Genomic DNA, 19,699 nt, shown 5'->3' with positions numbered 1-19,699 from the left:
ATTAATATGTATAATATTTATATTATATAAATTATAATATGTTATAATATATAATAATATAAAATACATTTATATTATATAAAATATAATATTAATATTAATACATCTTAACATTCACACAATAAAATGTAGCAGCAGACAACAAGTTAGAATAAACATTGGATAACGCTTGTGTTATTATCTACACTGCAGAATTAATGCAGCCTGAGTCTGACACCCCTTTAGGTTTCCTATTGAATTCTGGGACTTGCAGTTTTTGTGTGAGGCATTTAGCTTTCTCTCAGAGTGCCTGTGGCCCCAACAAACTACAATTCCCAGCATCCCATTGCATCGATTTTCCAGAGCAGGAACAGGAAATGACGGATCGGGACTGGGCCGATCTGTCCGGGCCGCTTCTTCTCTTCCGCGTGTGTCTGTTGTGCTCATAGATGGCTTGAACCCCCGCCCCTAAGAAGGAAAGCGCGCCTGGGGATTGGCTGTAGCTGACGAAAGGGGCGGGGCCTCGGCCTTTGATTGGCTGGAGCCTCCGTCATTTAGTGCTGCGGCTCCCAGGCAAACAAACATGGAGGCCATCTTCCATGAGAGGGTAAGCGAGCGCCTGCGAGGGGGGAAAGAAGCCTTTAGGAGGCCCCCGACACGGGAACCGGGTTCCCACGTTACGTTTGCGAGGAAACGGTGGCAGCTCTTGCTCTGAGGCGACTGGGAGCGGGCTTGGCCATAAAAGAACCCTTCCCTAGTAATGCTATCCTTTATTATTATTGGTTCGGCTGTGACTCTGGGGACCTGGGTTCGGATCCTGACACTCTTCCGCCACACTCTCTCAGCCTCAGAGGACAGCCCCCTCTGAGCCAATCTTGCAAAGAAAAGCTGCATGATCAGGTTTGCCCCAAGGTTTGTTGGGAAAGGACAACATTCACTAATAGAACGCAATCAAGGCACAGGGCGCTTTACAGAGAGAGAGTTACAGAACGAGACAGAGATCACTCTTCCAATCACACAGAATAGTAAAATACAATCAAAACACACACAACGCAGAATAATACAGAACAGGAGGAGAAGGGCGCTCCTTGTGGGCCTCCACCTTTTCAGACTCTTAGAGCTGCATTGTCACTGCGGAAATAACCCCTTTTGACAGCGCTTCAAGTGCCAGGGCTCCAGGCTCCAGCGTCCTGGGAATAGTAGGTTTTGGGGGCACCCCCCAGCGCCCCAACAAACTACCATTCCCAGAAGGCTGTACCCTGGAACCCTGGCACTTGAAGCGCAGTGAGGATGCAGCCTAAGTGAGTGTTTCCTCCTCTGGCTGATCTCTGGTTGGTTTTGGTTGTGGGTTAGTTGTGTTGTGTTGAGTTCCAAATCAGGAGGTGTGTAAGGGCAGCTGGTGGCAGCCTTGTTCTGTCAGACATTTCCTCACAGCCCTTTAGGAAGGGACATTTTGACATTTTGCTCTCTTTCTGCTTCCTTCCACTTTTCCTAGCATTATAGTTTTCTCCAGTGAGTCTGCCTTCTCACAGTGTGGCCAAAGTACAACAGTCTTGGTCTATAGACTTGTAGCACCTTTGAGTCTCAAAGATGCTACGTACTGATTCTGCAAACTAACATGGCTATATCTTTGGAGTCTAGTCTAGCCATCTCGGCTTGCAGCGATTTCTGGTTTGATCTGTTCTAGCACCCAATTTCCCAAACTACAAATCCCAGGATTTTGTAAGATGCAGCCATGATAAAGTGGAATCATAGAACTATAACTCTGTTGTGTAAAAGGACCTTCTGCTCTTGTGTGACTCTGACTCTGAGTTCTTTGATATATCATTTTTCTCCCATAGATGTGTCATAGAATCACAGAGTTGGAAGAGTCCCCCAAAGGCCATCCAGTCCAACTCCTCTGCCATGCAAGAACTCACAATCAAAGCATTCCCAACAAATGGCCATCCAGCCTCTGTTTAACAACCTTCAAAGAAGGAGACTCCATCACCCTCTGAGGGTGTCGAACATCTCTTACTGTCAGGAAGTTCCTCCTGATGTTTAGGTGGAATATCTTTTCCTGTAGCTTGAATCCAGTGCTCTGTGTCCTAGTCTCTGGCGCATCACAAAGCATGGACTCTCACTAGAAGCCAAAATGACCAGAGGCAGGCTATCATACTTTTGGGCTTATGATAAGATGACATGACTCATTAGAAAATATTATATTGCTCAGTAAAATGGAAAGTAATATACTGCATTACAGGTGACTTCAGCAAGTAAGCCATGACCCTGAATCTGCAAGACCTGAGCAGGCCTCATAGAGTCACCATAACTCAAAACCAACCAATTAATAACAACAACACTTGAGACTTGTTTAGTATGATCCACCATCTTAGGTTTGCAATATGACACAATAAGGAAGACATCTGCAGCTCTCTCATAAAGAGCAGTGTGGACCAGTGGAAGTCACTTAACAAAATCATTGAGCCAACAGCAGGCAGTTTCTCTTCTGTGGTTTGTTTTCTGCCAAGTAATGAAAGGCCTGATACAGACAGGCTAAAATAAAGCTGCTTCAAGTCACTTTGCAAGTATGCTGTTTAAATGATACATGCGTCCTAAGAGTCCAGAAGCCGCACCAAAGCCATGATACAGTCCTAAGGACTGGAGTGCAGCTTTCAGATTCTTAGGACGCATGCATCATTGAAACACCATACCTCCAAAGTGACCTGAAGCAACTTTATTTTGGTCTGTCTGTATAGGGCCGAAAGAAGCCAAGAATTCTTTCTCCAGTTTGTTGGGAGAAAATGGAAGCTGCCAGATGATGCCCTTGATGTCTGCTGGGATTTGGTTCCAGAACCCCTCGTAGATACCAAAATCAGTGGATGTTCAAGTCCCATTAAATACAGTGGATAGTAAAATAGTATTCCTTATATAAAATGGCAAAATCAAGGTTTCTTTATATTTTTTTGAATATTTTCAAACTGTGGATGCTTGAATCTGTGAATAAAAAATCCATGGCTACAGAGGGCCAACTGTAGTAAATTAATCAGAAACTAGAGCTACTTGGCTTGTTTTGTTGCCTCTGCTGCATGCAGAGACTTGGCTTGGCACATTATATGAATCCAGTAAGTGATTTGAGATATCAGCTGGTCTAAAATGCTAAGACCAGGCTATTGACCAGGGCTGGGGCTGGTTATTACATAATAGCAAAATATGGCAGGTCATTTCAAGATCCTTATCCTATATGACTGCCTGGGTTCTGGATTATTTGAGAGAAATTCTTTTCCAGTCCCATCTCCCTCAAGAGCCATGTGGTACTTAGTGGAGATGTAAGAGTGCTTTCCTAAGCCTGCTACAGTGGTGTCATCAACATGGTGCAAAGGATACGGAGCGCACTGGGTGACACCATGGGGATGGTCTCACCTGGATTTCCAAGGAGACTTCGATATTCTGGGTGACGGTGAGGCAAGCAGCAAGTGTTCAGGTGCCTGTATGCTGACCTCTATTGTCTTTGTCCTACCAGCTGTTCTTACTTGGGAGAAGGAGGATCCACCATTCCATCACTGTTCAATCTAGCCAGGCCAACCCCTGAGGTGGTACCTGGTGAGCAGTGGCCCTGGCAAGCCAAGAATGTCAGGGGAGAGGATGTTTTGGGGGGGGGGGGGGGCTTATCCAAGGTGCCTGGTGCATGAGCATTGGTGGTAGGGAGTGTTCGTGGTGTTGTGCCTGTGGGCTCCTCAATCCCACTTTCAAGCTGGCAAGGGGTGCGGCCATGGTAATGACACCATGAGCCACACTGAGTGACACCAGCCCTAATGATGAATGATAGTTGTTTGTTAAAAATTAATTTATCATTAATTCATTTCATTTTCAACTTTTCGATTTAAAATTATTTAAATTGTTAAATGCTAATTTCATTACTGTTACCTGTAGCAATTGGTGTTTCACGTTATTTTAATAGATTCTCTTACTTTTTATTAACTTGGTTAGGCTTAGCCCTTGTGAATATTTTTAATAACTTTAAATGACTTTTAGTTTCAGAATTTAAAGTGTAATGACTTGTATTATAAATTAATGCAACAAAATTAATTTTATGAATTAAACTGTCTTTCACACAGACATTCTTAATGAGGCAGGTGTTACACGATTAAGATGAGTTGCTGAGGAAAGGGCTCTTAACTGGGTGGATTCTCCTTTTCCTTTTATTGATGAGTGGTTTTGTATGTGCTTTCAATCTCTTTTATATTTTAATTGTATCTGCAATAGATGACTGAAATCATTAGCCAACTTCAGCATCATTCTGGGTGGCCTATTTTTTTATAAATTAATAAAATCAGAGATATAAAAGTGCTGAATTAATTAAGGAAGGCTCTTGTGAAGTATGTAAGCGTGCCTTTTTTATTCATTTCTCAGGCTCTGGGAAAACACAGTAGCAGTAGTATACCTGAAAAAGTAGAATTGCATTTCTATTTTAAAGACATCTCATTTGCGCAAAGAGTCATGACAAGACGTCATATTGCTTACAGTAATGTTTTGTCTTTGTCTTTGTGTTTTGTTATTTATTTACATTTAATAGCAAGAAGGGTCCCTGTGTGCCCAGCACTGTTTGAATAATTTGCTGCAAGGAGAGTATTTCAGTCCTGTAGAACTGTCCTCTATTGCACAACAGCTGGATGAAGAAGAGAGAATAAGGATGGCAGAAGGAGGACTTTCTAGTGAAGAATATAGGACATTTTTACAGGTACACATTCTTTAGACAGCCTGGCTTATCCTGCAATCTTGTGTTATGCAAATTTACTACAAGTATGCTCTGGTTAGGATAAATTCATTGCAGAATTGGAATTGTATACTTATCTGTGATAATGGATTCTGTTTAACATTTTTAACACAAAGTACTGTTCCAGAGAAACTGGAATAAAAAGGGTTTCTTTTTCCTGCTTTTGAGTCGGTGCCCACAGATAAGGTGATACTGGGGAGTCGGGAGCTGTAGATTCAAGCTGATAATTATTGGGCATGGTAGCTTCAGTTGTGCTCTCAGATTTGCCTTAGACCAATTATTTATGTGCACGCGCACACACACACGCGCACACACACCACCACCAATACGCTTTCTGTAAATGTCAAGCCTGGATACATCCTTTAGTGGAAGATGCTCCATCAAAAGATCCAGGACAAATGGATGTCCATCCCCTATCTTTCCCTATGAATCCACAAAAATACTTTCCCCTCCCTCTCCAGTCTGCCTTTACGTTGCCTGAAGTTAGGCTCTACAGACTTTGAGAAACATATGTGAAAATGAGTACAATTTTAAGAAAAAAAGAGCTAAGATTAATCCATGGTCACCTGTTTTATGTACGTACAGTCCTAGAATGGTTTGTAATAGAGTGTGTGTTCTGGAGTGCGAAAGTGTTAAGGGCATTAATCTTACACTGTTTTTTTATTTCTCAAGCTGTATGAGCAATATGGATTAATTACATTTCTTTTCCCTTCTTCGTTCAATAGCAGCCTTCTGGAAATATGGATGACAGTGGCTTCTTCTCGATTCAAGTAAGCATTCTTCTGTGGTCTCATTCTTTTGAAAAGATTCATTAAGATTTCAGTAAAAGCATTGTCCACATTTTAGAGCAGTTTAGGAAATATTTGGACATTTGGATATTTCAAAATGTGTTTGCATTACAAATGTATAGTTCAGAAATTAATGCTCTCTCTATATATATATATCACTGTATTGGATCCTAGTGGTTGCAGTCTTGAAGCTATATTCCAAAGATTTTCAACGGCATTAAGGCAGCCTGATAGTGTGTAATGGCTGAGATGGGAATCTATATATTGCTGGACTGCAGGTCCTAGGAGCCTTAATCAGTATAGGCAATGGTGAGGCATGTTGGGAGCTGTAGTCCAGTAACATCTGGAAGGCTGCAGGATTCCCATACCAGCATAGAGGATTGTTTGAAATCAGGTTCTTCTACATACTTAGGGAGGACTTTGAAAGTGTTAAAACCATTAATACAGTGAACAGTCCTTTAAATGCTCAAAATATGGAGCTGTACAACTCTAGGTTTTATTGAAGGGAGGCATGTAAAAGAATTCCATTCAGTTGAGTCCCTGGTATGTAGACCAGCCCATGGGGTAAAGCCTTTTGTTTAATGAAAGTTGCTAAAAAAAATGGAAAAGCTCACTTTATAGAGCATGCATGTAAAGTGTTGCTATTTATGTAGTGTTCTTGAATCAAGTGTGTAAAATGTGGTTGACATAAGTTTTGACCTAGTGTTGTGCTAGCAGATGTCTTCTAGTTCAACGAAATATTCTTTCCCTCCCTCCAGCCCTCTGCACCACAAGAAAGCCACCCACAGAGGGTTTCCTATCCTTCCAGAGCAGGTTTTACAGTGGACAGGGGGCTGCAGAAGTGAGAGGATATTGCAGGTCAGCAGCAAAACCACCCTATGGGATTATAACCATTTATAGAAATGAAGAAAGCATTTTATTTATCTTGTCCTTATAGCTCTTTTGTAGGAATGTCAGAGTGAAAGGTGGGCTATGCTTTTAGTAAATCATCAGGATTCAAAACCCCAGTGTGTGTGTGTGTTTGTGTGTGTGTGTGTGTGTGTTCCCCACACTCCTATTCTGTATAGTTTTGCTGCAAGAAACACTAGTGTGCAAATAGCAAAACAAATTTGTGGTATAGTGTAGAGTTACCCTGTATTTCTAAAACAGATAGAAATTACTGAAACAAGAAGACTTTCTCTTGTGGTTCTATTTTGTTATGAATTACTACATCACTCTTCTCTGCAGTGTGTCTAAGGTTAAGGAGAATTTTCTTTTTAATTTCCCAGATGTGTGAAGAAATTTGATAGTAACCATGTATGCCAAACTAAAAATTTAAGATTAAACATATGTAACATTTTCCAAAAATGTACAAAGAATGTGTATACATTTAGGATTTTGCCAGGGCAAATAAAACAGTTTCAAACTGGATTATTTCTGCTATGTGTTTTGAACCTCTAAAGAGCTTCCCAATATATAATTCAGGCATGTAGCATAATTTGATGCTTTAAATGGAGAATAAAGTGATAGCTATACAGCCACTTATAATACCAGTTCTGGAGTTGTGTGCTTTCTGAGACTCTCTTGGTTAAATTGTGTACTCGTGTTTTATATGTGGTCTGCTGAATGTAGATTCATGAAGGTTGATTTTGAATTTTCTCACCCCAGTGGTTTCCTTTAAATGAAACTTAGAAATTTTTCCCGTCCCAGCTTTGTGAAAACAATATATTTGTTTTAATAGTGGCTAAAATGGTTGCATTGCTTTAAATTTATAACTAACTGGTTTGTTTCATGAAAAGTGCTGTTTTTTGACAGGTTATAAGCAATGCCTTGAAAGTTTGGGGTTTAGAACTAATCCTCTTCAACAGCCCAGAGTATCAGAGGCTCGGAATCGACCCTATGTAAGACTTTCTATTTAGCTCCCTTTTTCCATTATACAGAAAGTTCAAATAATGCCAGAAAAAGAAACCCTCAGAGAGTTCCTTTTGAGAATTACTATCTGCAGTTTTGGCTTTATCCCCCCAGCTTACTCTTTTTCATATTTTTGAGGTGTTACATGTCCATTTGTCCTCTGAGCCTTCATGACATCTCAGTATCTGTGGCATCACAGAATGCTGACTTTGAATGGTATGTGGCATCATATCTGCTTTATGACATCACTGTGTTTGTCTCTATTTATAAAATATATTACACATTAAATATATTTCCAAAATAATATTGTTAGACTACTTTGAACCACCAAAGCAGATCAGATGATCAGATAATCAAAATTTCAGTTCTATTTCCTAAAATGTTTTTAAAATACAAAATTGTACCACTAATGAGAGCAAAAACCCTCAAATATAAGCTCTAATATTTAATTGTATTTTTCTTCTTTCAGAAATGAAAGATCTTTTATTTGTAACTATAAAGAACACTGGTTTACAGTTCGAAAATTAGGAAAACAGGTGATGTTCTCTCTTTTTTACTTGTTTAAAAATTGATTCAAACATGTATGTAAAAATATTCCTTTTGGGAACTGATGCTAGTTTGAATAATTAGGATTGTAGCTAAACATGCTTCATAGTGTATAATATTATGAAACAGCCATGTGGTTTGGTATAAATTAAGAGCAATTTGACAATGGAATGATTGCCTCAGAAGGTGGTGGACTCAACTTCTTTGGTGGTCTTTAAACAGAGATTTAAAAAAACTAAAATCATTTAGTTGGTCATTTCTGTATAGCAGGGGACTGAAATTTATGGCACTTAACATTTCACCTCTATGAAGTTATGATTTTATGACAAAGCACATAGAATCACAGAGTTGGAAGAGATCGCAAGGACCATCCAGTCCAACTCCCTGCCATGCAGGAAATCTCAATCAAAGCACCCCTGACAGATGGCTATCCAACCTCTGTTTAAAGACCTCTAAGGAAGGAGACTCCACTACTCTGTCGAACAGCCCTTATTGTCAGGAAGTTCCTCCTAATGTTGAGGTGCTTTTTCTGCCGCTTGCATCCATTGTTCCGGGTCTTAGTCTCTGGAGCAGCAGAAAACAAGCTAGTTCCCTCCTCAATGTGACATCCTTTCAAATATTTAAACAGGGCTATCATATCACCTCTTAACCTTCTCTTCTCCAGGCTTAACATCCCCAGCTCCCTAAGTCATTCCTCATAGGGCATGGTTTCCAGACCCTTCACCATTTTAGTCGCCCTCCTTTGGACACACTCCAGTTTCTCAATATCCTTTTTAAATTGTGGTGCCCAGAACTGGACACAATATTCCAGGTGGGGCCTGACCATCATATTAGATTCATAGTGTTCAATTTTTTGGAACTTCTTAAACATTAAGAAGAATTTCCGGACAGGGACAAACTGTTCAACAGCGGAATGGACTATCTCAGAATGTGATGGATTCTCCTTCATTTGGAGGTCTTTAAACAGAAGTTGAATGGTCATCTTTCATGCTTTAGTTGTGTATTTGTGCATGGAAGGGGATTGAACTAGATGGCCCTTGCAGTCCTTCCAACTGTATGATTCTATGGAAGATGCTGAGTAGTGAGAAGCATGTACTCATGGGCTTAGTGTGGCAACCATGAATGGATATTCCAATAGAATTTTAGCCTTTGCACCAAAGTCCCAATTTTTTTTTCTACAATATGGTGATGTAATGTCCAGCCCACACATAATGGGAAGACTAGAGAAATACCTGCTGTTGTTGTTTTTTTTTAAAGGACTGTAGGGCATACAAAGAACTGAAGTTATAGATAATACTGAAATAAAAGCAAATGTTAAATATTTTTGCACCCTTGGACTTGGGATACCATTGAGTCTCTTTGCTACTTTAGAAGACAAGAAAACATTAAACTAAGAAAGATGTCATGGTGGATGAATTTTGCTAATCATCATTCCTATCCAAAACTATATACAGTGCTCCCTCGGGTTACGAATTTAATTCGTTCCGCCGCTCCGTTCGTAACCCGAGTAATTTCGCAACCCGAAAAGGGCTTTCCGTTAGCGCTGGAAAGCCGCGCGTTTGAATTTCGCGCCGAAAAAAAATTCGTAACCCGAAAAAAACATCGTAACCCGGAACAGTTTTTTCCAATCTAATTTTTTCGTAACCCGGAAATTTCGTAACGCGGTCAATTCGTATCCCGGGGTACCACTGTAGATAAATGCCTGTGATACTTTGTTTCACAAAGCAATTACAATCATAATAGTTTTTTTTCCTCTTGCACTTTGCAAGGTATAAATTAATGCAGCTTGCATGCTCAGGTAATAGGGTATAGTATTTCTGTACTGGAAAGTTAAGATATTTGGAACATATTGAACAAACTGCTTATATATTCATAACTTCATCTGGATTAAGAAAAAAAAAACTTTTCCATAGTAACTAAGTGTCCAGAGCAACTCACACCACTCAGAAATCATATACAGTTCTGGTGATAAGTCAGCACAAGTATAATAAGATACAGGTCCTGACATTTGATTTTGCCAAAAAATTATATGTACATTGAAAGTAAAATGGAGGGAAATGTAGAGAATGTAAAGGAACAGAGATCAGGTTGACATTACCAGAAAGCAATGTTGGTAATACTAAAAACTAGTATGTCTGCAGTGGTTCTTAGTAGGATCTCGCCATCATTGTTCCAGTTTCCTGAGGCCTACCTAATTTAGCAGATGGATCTTACTATAAAGCACAAACCTTCTCTTCAATGCGGTCACAGCTTGAAAACCAACACTCTAAATGCAATAGGGACTATGCATAATGTGCTGAACAGCAGACTAGAAGCTCTGACCACCTGAGGAACAACTTGGAGGCAAAATATCAAGATATATTCAGGTAGTTAATATTCAGATTCCTTATTGGGACAGGTGGCAGCCCTTCTGTTCAGATTTTTAATAAAGTACCACACAGTAAGAAACAATTCATTTGTGCTTTAAAGTAATATAGTCATCAGTTGATCAGAAAACAAGTACTGTAGATCTTTACCATGGACAAAAATAGACTGATTAAATCACATGTTAACCACCTTTATTTGATATCTATTTTTAAAATTACAGTGGTTCAACTTGAACTCTCTCTTGACGGGTCCAGAACTAATATCTGATACTTATCTTGCACTTTTCCTGGCCCAGTTACAACAAGAAGGTAATTCTGACTTTCAGATACCAGACTATTTTACAATAACTCTTGTCTGTCTTAATATTTGAACAAAACAGTGAAATCATTAAATGTTACCATTATAAAGAAGGAAAGACAGAATTGTACAGTGCTGGCAGCAGGTTATTGCGCTTTTGTGTCTTTGTTACATTTATTGATATTGGACTATGCACTTTTATTTTCTTTAGGTTATTCAATATTTGTTGTAAAAGGTGACTTACCAGATTGTGAGGCTGATCAGTTATTGCAGATGATTCGGGTGCAGCAAATTCAGCGACCAAAACTGATTGGGGAAGAGACTTTGCAATCAAAAGATCAGAGGTAAGGTAAATAAAAACTAACATTATAATAAGTGCTGAGTTTTGATTGTGAGTACTTCCAAATCCTAAATGCAAGCATAGATGTAATCTGGGAGATAACACCGGCAGTTTGCAAAGGGTAATGAAGGTCACCTTTCTCTCTCTGCACTTTTATCTGTTTTTGTTTTGTCTGTACATCTGTTTTATGTAGGATAGAGATGTGCTCTTCAGCTTCCCTATATCCAACTCTATGCAATAGTCAAGAATATGTTTGCCTTTATGATAACTGTATATGAATAATAACAATTAAACAAAATTTGAAATCATATGCTTTCAGATATGTCTGTTCAGTGTCTTAAGAGAAGAAAAGGAAGATTTTTTTTCTTATGACCTTCATTAGGTGATCTTCATTACCTACTAGTTTATAGTAATACACATGAATGAAGTTCTAACAAGGATTCCAAGTGAAGTGAAGCATCATAACCCACCCATAACCCTACTGACTGTTCTGAAGGTCATCTGCTTTCTTCCTGTTACATTTTTTTCAGTCATCCCAACTAATTTTTGCATGATATCATCATGGTATTTTGATTACTACCTACCTGTTCAGCAGTGATGCTTTGCTCATGCTGGTTACTGTATTACTATAAACTGCATCTGTTGTTATTTGTAAGATAATAAATATGGTGGAAGATTCCTAACACAGTGTATCAAAGTGAAGAACAGTTTAGTAGTTATTGGCAGAATTGTCTTAATTGGGGAACAGAGCTTCTCACTTTTTCATAATTCTTGAGATGAAAAGATATCCTTTCATTTGTCTAGGTAGAGATTGAAAAGGAACTGACTTTGATGATTCTTAGCATTTTCTTTTGTGAGGCATTATTAGCTGTCTCATACTATATTGTGTTCTTATTTGTCCTATAAGATGGTTTTGATAATCTTATTTGAATTTTTTAAAATTATTATTACAGTATTTTTAAAAGAGACTTTGGCCCGTTACAGATGGGCACCCTAGCATGTGCTCGGCACGTACTAAGGTTAGAAAGGGGCATCCTTTCCGGATGCCCCTAATCCTAGTACGCGCCGAGCGCGTACAAAATGGCAGCACCCATTCTACACAGGTGCTGCCATTTTGACATCGCGGACGCATGGCGTCCGCATGTCGTGTGGTGGAAATGATGCCGCGAGTGTGCCATTGGCGACTTGCAGTGCCATTTCCGCACTGCAAGAAGAAGCTGCATTTTGCAGCTTCTTTTTTGTTGTGTGGAGGAGTCGCACGGTTTGGCCGCTGGGGCTCCACCGCGCAGCAAATGACGGCGCCGGCAGACCACCCTTTTTGGGCAGTCTGTAAAGCGCCTCTTTAAAGGTTTTCTCTAAGGGGAAATAATGTTATAGAATGTTTTAAATACTTAACAGTAGAATCAAAATATTTATCTTTGCCTTTATAATTTTTCCAGGGTACAAAAACCAGACGTAGAACAAGCACTAGATGTTAACCAACCCTTTGATGGTACACCCATGTTAGATGAAGATGAAGAAAATTTGCAAAAAGCACTTGCTCTCAGCAGGCATGACATTGATATGGAGGATGAAGAAGCTGATCTCCGTAGAGCCATTCAACTTAGTATGCAAGGTAAAAAAGGTCTTTAATTGAAAATATGCTTTTCATATTTTATCAAATAAGATTGCAGGACAATGTCCAAAATACGAAACTTACAGTATAATAGAATAAAAAAGGGCAGCAGCAGAATAATGGATTTTCCTCATTCCAGGATAAACAAATAACCTAAAGGCATCAGATCCCATCTGATTTTGGAAATAAAGCAGGGTCAGCCCTGGTTAATAGGAGACCACCAGCAAATACCAGGTGCTGTAGGCTATAGTTCAGAGGAAGGAATTGGCAAAAGTACCTCTGAGTGTTCCTTGCCCAAGGAAACCCTATGAAATTCATGGGGTCTCCATAAGTCAACAAGAAACTTGCAGGTGCACATGTGAACATACACATACCTAATTGAAAAGCTTCTAATATGGTTACCAGCTATACCTCCTTAGAATGATAGTTCAAAGCTATAGAAGTCAGGTTTGGAAAATAAAAATGTCATCCCTATGTATTACATAACACTACAGAGCATTTAACCAAAGCTTGAGTGCCAGCACTGAAAAACTCCTTTTTCATTACATATTGCACTACTGTCAACAACAAGAGACACTTGAAGTAAAACCTTGATAGTAGATAACAGGCAGGCAGTTGTGGGAAATTTTCTATATTTTTATCTCCTGGACTGTTCTAGGGCCGGAAGAGGTGTTCCTCCAAAACAGGAAGTGATGGGAATCACTTCCACTTTGGGGAGAGGGAAACTGGCCCTAACACAGTCTATGAAGGCCAAAAACATTGCAAAATTGTGCCTGAGACCCCAGCTAACAGAGTATATCTCGATTTAAAAAAAAATCATTTAAAAAAAAATAAAACTAAAATGTTTAGTACAGTGGCTGCAGTATCCCCGCCTTTATTTTATATACTAGCACTTAGAGTTGGACATGAAAGCAAAATAGCAAGCAGTACAGTTCTTATTAGATGAGAAGGATTAGAGTTGAGATGACTTTATACTAATATGAAGTTGCAGAGTCATTGTGGTCCCCTCATATATTGCACATTTCAGTATTTCAAATTGGAAGTTACTTTCAGCTCATAGATAACTGTTGGTACATTTTTAAAATGTTTATATGTAATTTGTGTGCAATGTAGACCAGGGTCCACAGTCCACAATCAGTTTCCAAATTCCACTTTTGTGGCCCGCTGGGTCCCCATTTTTGGCATGTTTTTGTGACAGTTTTCCTCCTGAAAATTGCCCAAAACTACACACAAATGCAGGGGCTTAGGTTTCCCCCAGCTCCCTTTCATTTCCATGCTTGGAAGTAAAGTGCTATCACTTAAGTCCTGTCATTGTGGCTGGGCCTGAATTGCTGCAGAATTGCCCCCCATTCCCACCCCATTGCCTACCTCTGGTGTAGATTCACAGATCTTCTTAGTTGATTAATTTTTCAGATGGTTAATTTAAATATGTATTATGCTCCCAAAAAACCTACAGTTCTTGAAAATGATCCTTCTGATTTGGTAAGCTCCAGGCAGAGGTACTGTCATCCATTGGACCTTTTTTTCTCTCCAGGGCTACTTCAATAATATGTTTTATCTGATTTTTTTTAATAGCTTTTGCAGCTCTTTAACAGTTTTGCTATTCACATTTTATGAGAAACAGGGAACATAACTAATATTGATATTTTAATAAAAACATAGTAAATAAATATCATCTCTCATTGAAACTATTCTGTCTCAATAATGGTGCATGTGTGTTAATTTCAGGAGGCCCTCGAACTGACTTTCCAGAGTCTTGCACACAGAACGTTCCACACTCCTCTGGAACAAACCCTTCTGAATCTCTTACATCAGAAGAACTGAGACAAAGAAGACAGGCCTATTTTGAAAAGTAATGTAGACTCTAAAGTGGGATTTTGTGGGTTGATATTCCCAGAAGCCTTTTATTAACTAAAACCAGAAACTTGCATCTTTAATTCCTGCACTTTAGCCTTATAATCCTTGAATAAATATCAGTCAATTATCCTAGACTAATTTTCACAGTTCAGTGTTTGAGGTTTTCCATCAGATGACTCCTCAGTTGTGTAGGTATCTTGATTCTTTTGGTTTTGTGTTGTAGCTCATGAGTAGGCCATCATATTGGCCATAGACAGCAGTACTTCCACAGTTTCTCATATCGCATTCTACATAACTTAACTCATTTTCCAGTTATCTATTTTGTAATGCAAAAGGATATAGAGATGGTAGATTCTTATCACATATGCTTTTTTGTGTAAAGTCATAAATTACAAGCTCAGACACAATGGATCAAAGGTCTTCTCTTTAGCTACTTTTGTTTGCTGTTCATTCCTGACAAATGTCATACCCTTTTATTCAAGTGAATTGTAACATAATTCATATTCACTTGGGAATGCCAAATGCTTGTTAACATAATTCTATTTATTGCTCACATGAAGCCTCTACTGCACAAGCATACTGGTGTCTCTTCACTCATCTGGATAGTTATACTATTGTAATTTCTTCTAGAATATAAAATAAGGTTCTCGAATTAAATATGCTTAAGACTGCCAATTGGATTTAGGGCTTAATTTTAAAAAGGATATAACTACCTATTAAATAACATTTGGTACAAAATTGAACAGGAAGAAATAAACATAAGACCCAGAAGAATGATAAGAAGTGATGGAAGCAGTAGACTTTTCTTTATATAATCAAAATTAAATCTATCTATTTTGATTCCTTTTCTAAAACGATTATTGATTCTTTTAGACAGCAACAGTTACATCAGCAAGTTCAGAATCCAGAACTTCATGACGCACCAGTTACAAGTCCAAATGCACTAGTTACAGATCCAGGTACTATTCAGTGCTTAGCATTCCCTTGCATAATATGTTGCAATACTTAAAATAGCCTGCTTTTCCACTCATGGTTTTTGAAAGAATTGTTCTCTTCTTCTGATAATAAAACACTCAACTCGGAACTTTTCAAGGTAGGTAGTTGCAGTGGCATTAAAAAATTTTAAAAAGTGATGGAGGTCTTTAGTGTACCCATTTATAGAATTGTTTCTCACCTTCATATAATTCAAAAGAAAATGTACAATGGTCTTTGTTTCTACAACTTCTTTTTAGCATCACGCACCATTGCCAGTGGTTACTGACCACTAGAATCAATACCTGCAAACATCTAGAGGAGACAGGGTTTGGGGATTTCTAAAGGAATACCACCTTATTTTCTGATCAGCAGCTTCTCATCATATATATACACACACACACACACACACACACACACACACACACACACACACACCAGTGCAGTGATGTTTATGACAGTAAAAGTCAATGGGGGCTCACTTGCTCCCCAATCTATTTTGGAAAGTGTGCCCAACACCTTGTACTGTGCCTGGAAACTAATAGGCAGCCAGTGGAGGGATTTCAAGATAGATGTAATATGGTCACCCATTGTCTTTCCATTGACCAACCTGGCTGCCATGTTTTCTACTAATTGAAGTTTCCGGACGAGGTACAAGGGTAGCCCTATGCATTACAGGAATCGAGTCATGAAGTTACCAGCGCATGTACTACAGTTTCTAGGTCCCTTACTTCCAGGAAAGGGCACAGCTGGCATATCAGCCGAAGCTGATAGCAGGCACTCCTGACCGTCGCATTCACCTGATTAGTCATGTGAAGCAACGGATCTAGAAGCACCCCCAGACTGTGAACACAGTCCTTTGAGGAGAGTGTGACCCCATCTAGGACTTGAGGTTTGGTGGCCCCTACTGTAAGTACCTCCATTTGGTCTGGATTCAACTTGAGTTTGTTTTTCCTCGTCCAGTCCATTACCACTTCAAGACACTGGCGGGTTACAGACCGCCAAAAAGTGGCGGTCTGCTGCCGCCGCTGGTTGCTGCATCCGGGAACCGCAGCAGCCAAACGGCGCGGTTCCCGGAAGCAGCAAAGAAGGAACGCAAAAATCGCGCTCCTTCCTGGGCCCCGGATGTGACGCCGCGAGGCGCTTGTCGCACACTCGCGGCGTCATATCCAGGGCGCAATGTACGGACGCAGAGCGTCCACTACCTCAAGATTTTTTTTTATTTATATATCGCTATTCCAAAGATCATAGCGGTGAACAGCAAGTGAGCTAATTAGCACATAAGATAATTACATGTGGAACGGCCACTACCATTTCATACGGACTCAGTCCGTGCTAGGGTTAGGGGCGTCTGGAAGAGACGCCCCTTTCTAACCCTAGCACGGACTGAGTCCGTCCTAGGGTGCCCATCTGTAACGGGCCACTGATTGACAGGATAAATACCATCTGTCGCCTGAGCTGCTAACCGGGACATGGAGAAATAAATTTGGGTGTCATCGGTGTATTGATAACACTGCGCCCCATGTCTACGGATGATTTCTCCCAGTGGCTTCATATATATATTAAATAGCATCTGGGACAGAATGGTGCCTTGAGGGACGCCACATTTAAGCTCTGCCATTGGTCATGATGGTAGAGATAATAAACATTGTCTGGCACATCTAGCCAATACCAGTTTGAGAAAGACTATTTCTAATACATGTTCAGTAGCCCTTACCTGAAATGCTAGTAACTAGAATTGTTTCGTATTTCTTTTTTATTATCATTTTGGCATACTTATATTTGTATATACATAATACACAATACAGGTAGCCTAGTGTGTACTGCATTTGTAAGGCTAGAGAGAGACGTGGGCAATAGCATTTACATTTCTAAACCACTTAATGGTGAACCCAGCACTCCCTAAGCAGTTTGCAATCTGTAATCTAATTGCCCCCAACAAACTGAGTACTCATTTTACTGATTTACAATGGGATGGAAGGCTGAGTCAACCTTGGAGACCTGGGATCGAACTCACAACATTGTGGCTGCAGTACCAGCAATACTGGCATTTAACCACTGTGCCACCAGGGCTCCTCATGAAAGACATGAGACTGGAAGTACATGGCTGGAGAGAGACTGAGGATTTTTGAAATGGTGGGAATCTAAGCATAGTGCTTGGACTGAATCCACGCTTCCCACCCTTTCACAAATCCTTACGTTTCTTTCCAACCTCATGCCTTGTTCATTTGCTACTTGTATTATGTATGAGATGTGAGTCTGCATAGAGTCTGGGAATGAATGAGGAGGAGTACTGCAGTAGTCGCCTTGAAGGCAGAAGTGGGCAACTGGTGGCAAAAAGTTCAAGATTTTGAGTTTTTTTTGTTCTCCGAATTAACCTGAAGCAATAGTTCAAGCCCTGTAATCATCTGCATGATGAAAAATAAAATTACTTTTATTGGGCAGGGGTATAATACATTCAATAATATATCAAGAAAGAGAGATGTCACAAACATTGGCTAGTTAAAATAGTTATTCTTGCTTCCATATACTGTAGTTTACTTTTTTGACTGACAGGTTAAGCTTGAGTTCCCTAGTACAGTGGTACCCCGGGTTACGAAAATAATCCGTTCCGCGGCGCCCTTCGTAACCCGAAATCTTTCGCAACCCGAAAAAGCCATAGGCGCTAGCGCTGGAAGCCGCGATTTCGTGCGAAAAAGCGCCGAAAAGCACCAAAATTTTTTTTCGTAAGCCGGAAAAAAAAAACATAACCTGGAACAGTTTTTTCCTATTGAATTTTTTCGTATCCCGGAAATTTCGTAACGCGGTGCTTTCGTATCCCGGGGTACCACTGTACTGTATATTCTTCTGAATTGAAGTTATGGCCTTCAAAGCCCAAATGATCACAGTAGGAAGAGGGAAGGGAAGTGGCTGGGGAGTAGAGCTTAACCACAGTGTTCTTTCTTCATAAGGCATTATTTATGACTCACTGAATGTCTGAATTGAGCAGTTTTCTTACGATATTCTAAAATCTAATGCATTTTTCTTGTTTCCTGCCAGGAGGTGATATGAGTGAAGATGATATGCTTCAAGCAGCCATGAATATGTCCTTGGAAACTGTTAGAAATAGCATGAATGCTGAAGAAAAGAAATGACAAAAAATGCCTATTTTTATTATCTTGAACACTAAATCCTGTATTACCAGTAATCTAGTGCAGGTGGTATGAAAGTAGGGTTCATTTCACTGATGTACCAAAGCAGGATACAGTCCTGAAATCCTTGGGATTCATGATCAGAAATAAAAGACAGCCTTCATGTAACACAAATAAGATATTACCAGTTAAAGGTTTTAGCTTTGACCATATGACTAGTTCTAATAAAATTGGTAGGGATTCCTCATCTCAGTAAAGAGGTACCCCTGTGTCTTTAAATCTAATCCAGTATTTTTCCACCCTGTAAACATTCACAATATCTTTACAATATTGGCAAATAATTGCAAAGTACCACAGCCTCACTTAGTTATGATGCTATGCTCTTATGAATTTCTTTTTCTCAGAGCAATATTATCTATGCACAGTTACAGAAGTTGTGTGCTGTCAAGTCATTTCTGACTTATGACAGTCCTAAGGTGAACCCATCACAGGGTTTTCTTGGCAAGATTTGTTCAAAGGGGGTTACCTTTCTCTGAGGTTGAGAGAGTGACTTGCCCAGGGTCACCCAGGCTGCATCCACATTGCAGCAATAATATGGTTTGATACAACTTTAACTGCCATGGTTCAGTGTTATGGAATGCTGGAAATTGTAGTTTGTTGTGGCAACAGAGCGGAGCAAAACAAACTACAATTCTGATAATTCCATAACATTAAGCCATGGCAGTTAAAGTGGTGTCAAACTGGATTATTACTACAGTGTGGATGCAGCTCCAGCGGGTTTCCACGGCTGACTGGGGATTTGAACCCTGGTCTCCAGAGTTGTCCAATGCTGAAACCGCTACACCATTCTGACTCCTAAATAATCATGAGGCTCATGTGTTAGGATTGTATTAGCCAAGGTTTGACATCTGAAACTTTTTAGACTTGCATATATGTTTACTGGCATTCTAACCTCTTCTGTATTCTGAATAACGTAGACTGAATAAATTTGCCATTCATTCCTGAAAGGTATTTCAGTTACACTGTAAATAAACAGAATATTGACTAGCATTTTTTGTTCTTTCCAATATGAAAGCATTTCATGGGTGAGATGATTTAAAATTCTTTTATCAGTATGTGCAAAAACAGCGAAAACTCTTGTGAAATTCAGTCAATTAAGCC

General features: G+C 39.6%; 1 protein-coding gene across 4 annotated transcripts; it reads left to right on the top strand.

The window, feature by feature from the left end:
- The first annotated feature begins 509 nt into the window (after positions 1-509).
- ATXN3 (ataxin 3) lies at positions 510-19,097 on the top strand. Of its 4 annotated transcripts, none has more exons than XM_042438789.1 (11): positions 510-586; positions 4,535-4,699; positions 5,461-5,505; positions 7,318-7,403; positions 7,883-7,949; positions 10,547-10,634; positions 10,835-10,967; positions 12,403-12,578; positions 14,307-14,430; positions 15,309-15,394; positions 18,447-19,097. In XM_042438789.1, the coding sequence occupies exons 1-11, from the start codon at positions 563-565 to the stop codon at positions 18,539-18,541; spliced, it is 1,089 nt and encodes a 362-aa protein (XP_042294723.1). In that variant the 5' UTR covers positions 510-562; the 3' UTR covers positions 18,542-19,097. The 4 variants fall into 4 exon arrangements, with proteins under 4 accessions (XP_042294723.1, XP_042294737.1, XP_042294743.1 ...); XM_042438797.1 differs by lacking the exon at positions 510-586 and adding an exon at positions 6,282-6,381 and having other exon boundaries at positions 4,563-4,699; XM_042438803.1 differs by lacking the exons at positions 7,318-7,403; positions 7,883-7,949.
- Positions 19,098-19,699: the final 602 nt, after the last annotated feature.

Source organism: Sceloporus undulatus, chromosome 1 (assembly GCF_019175285.1).
Source record: "Sceloporus undulatus isolate JIND9_A2432 ecotype Alabama chromosome 1, SceUnd_v1.1, whole genome shotgun sequence".
NCBI lineage: Eukaryota > Metazoa > Chordata > Lepidosauria > Squamata > Phrynosomatidae > Sceloporus > Sceloporus undulatus.
The sequence above is the reverse complement of the archived record's forward strand: the minus strand, read 5'-3'. Positions and strand labels throughout refer to the sequence as shown.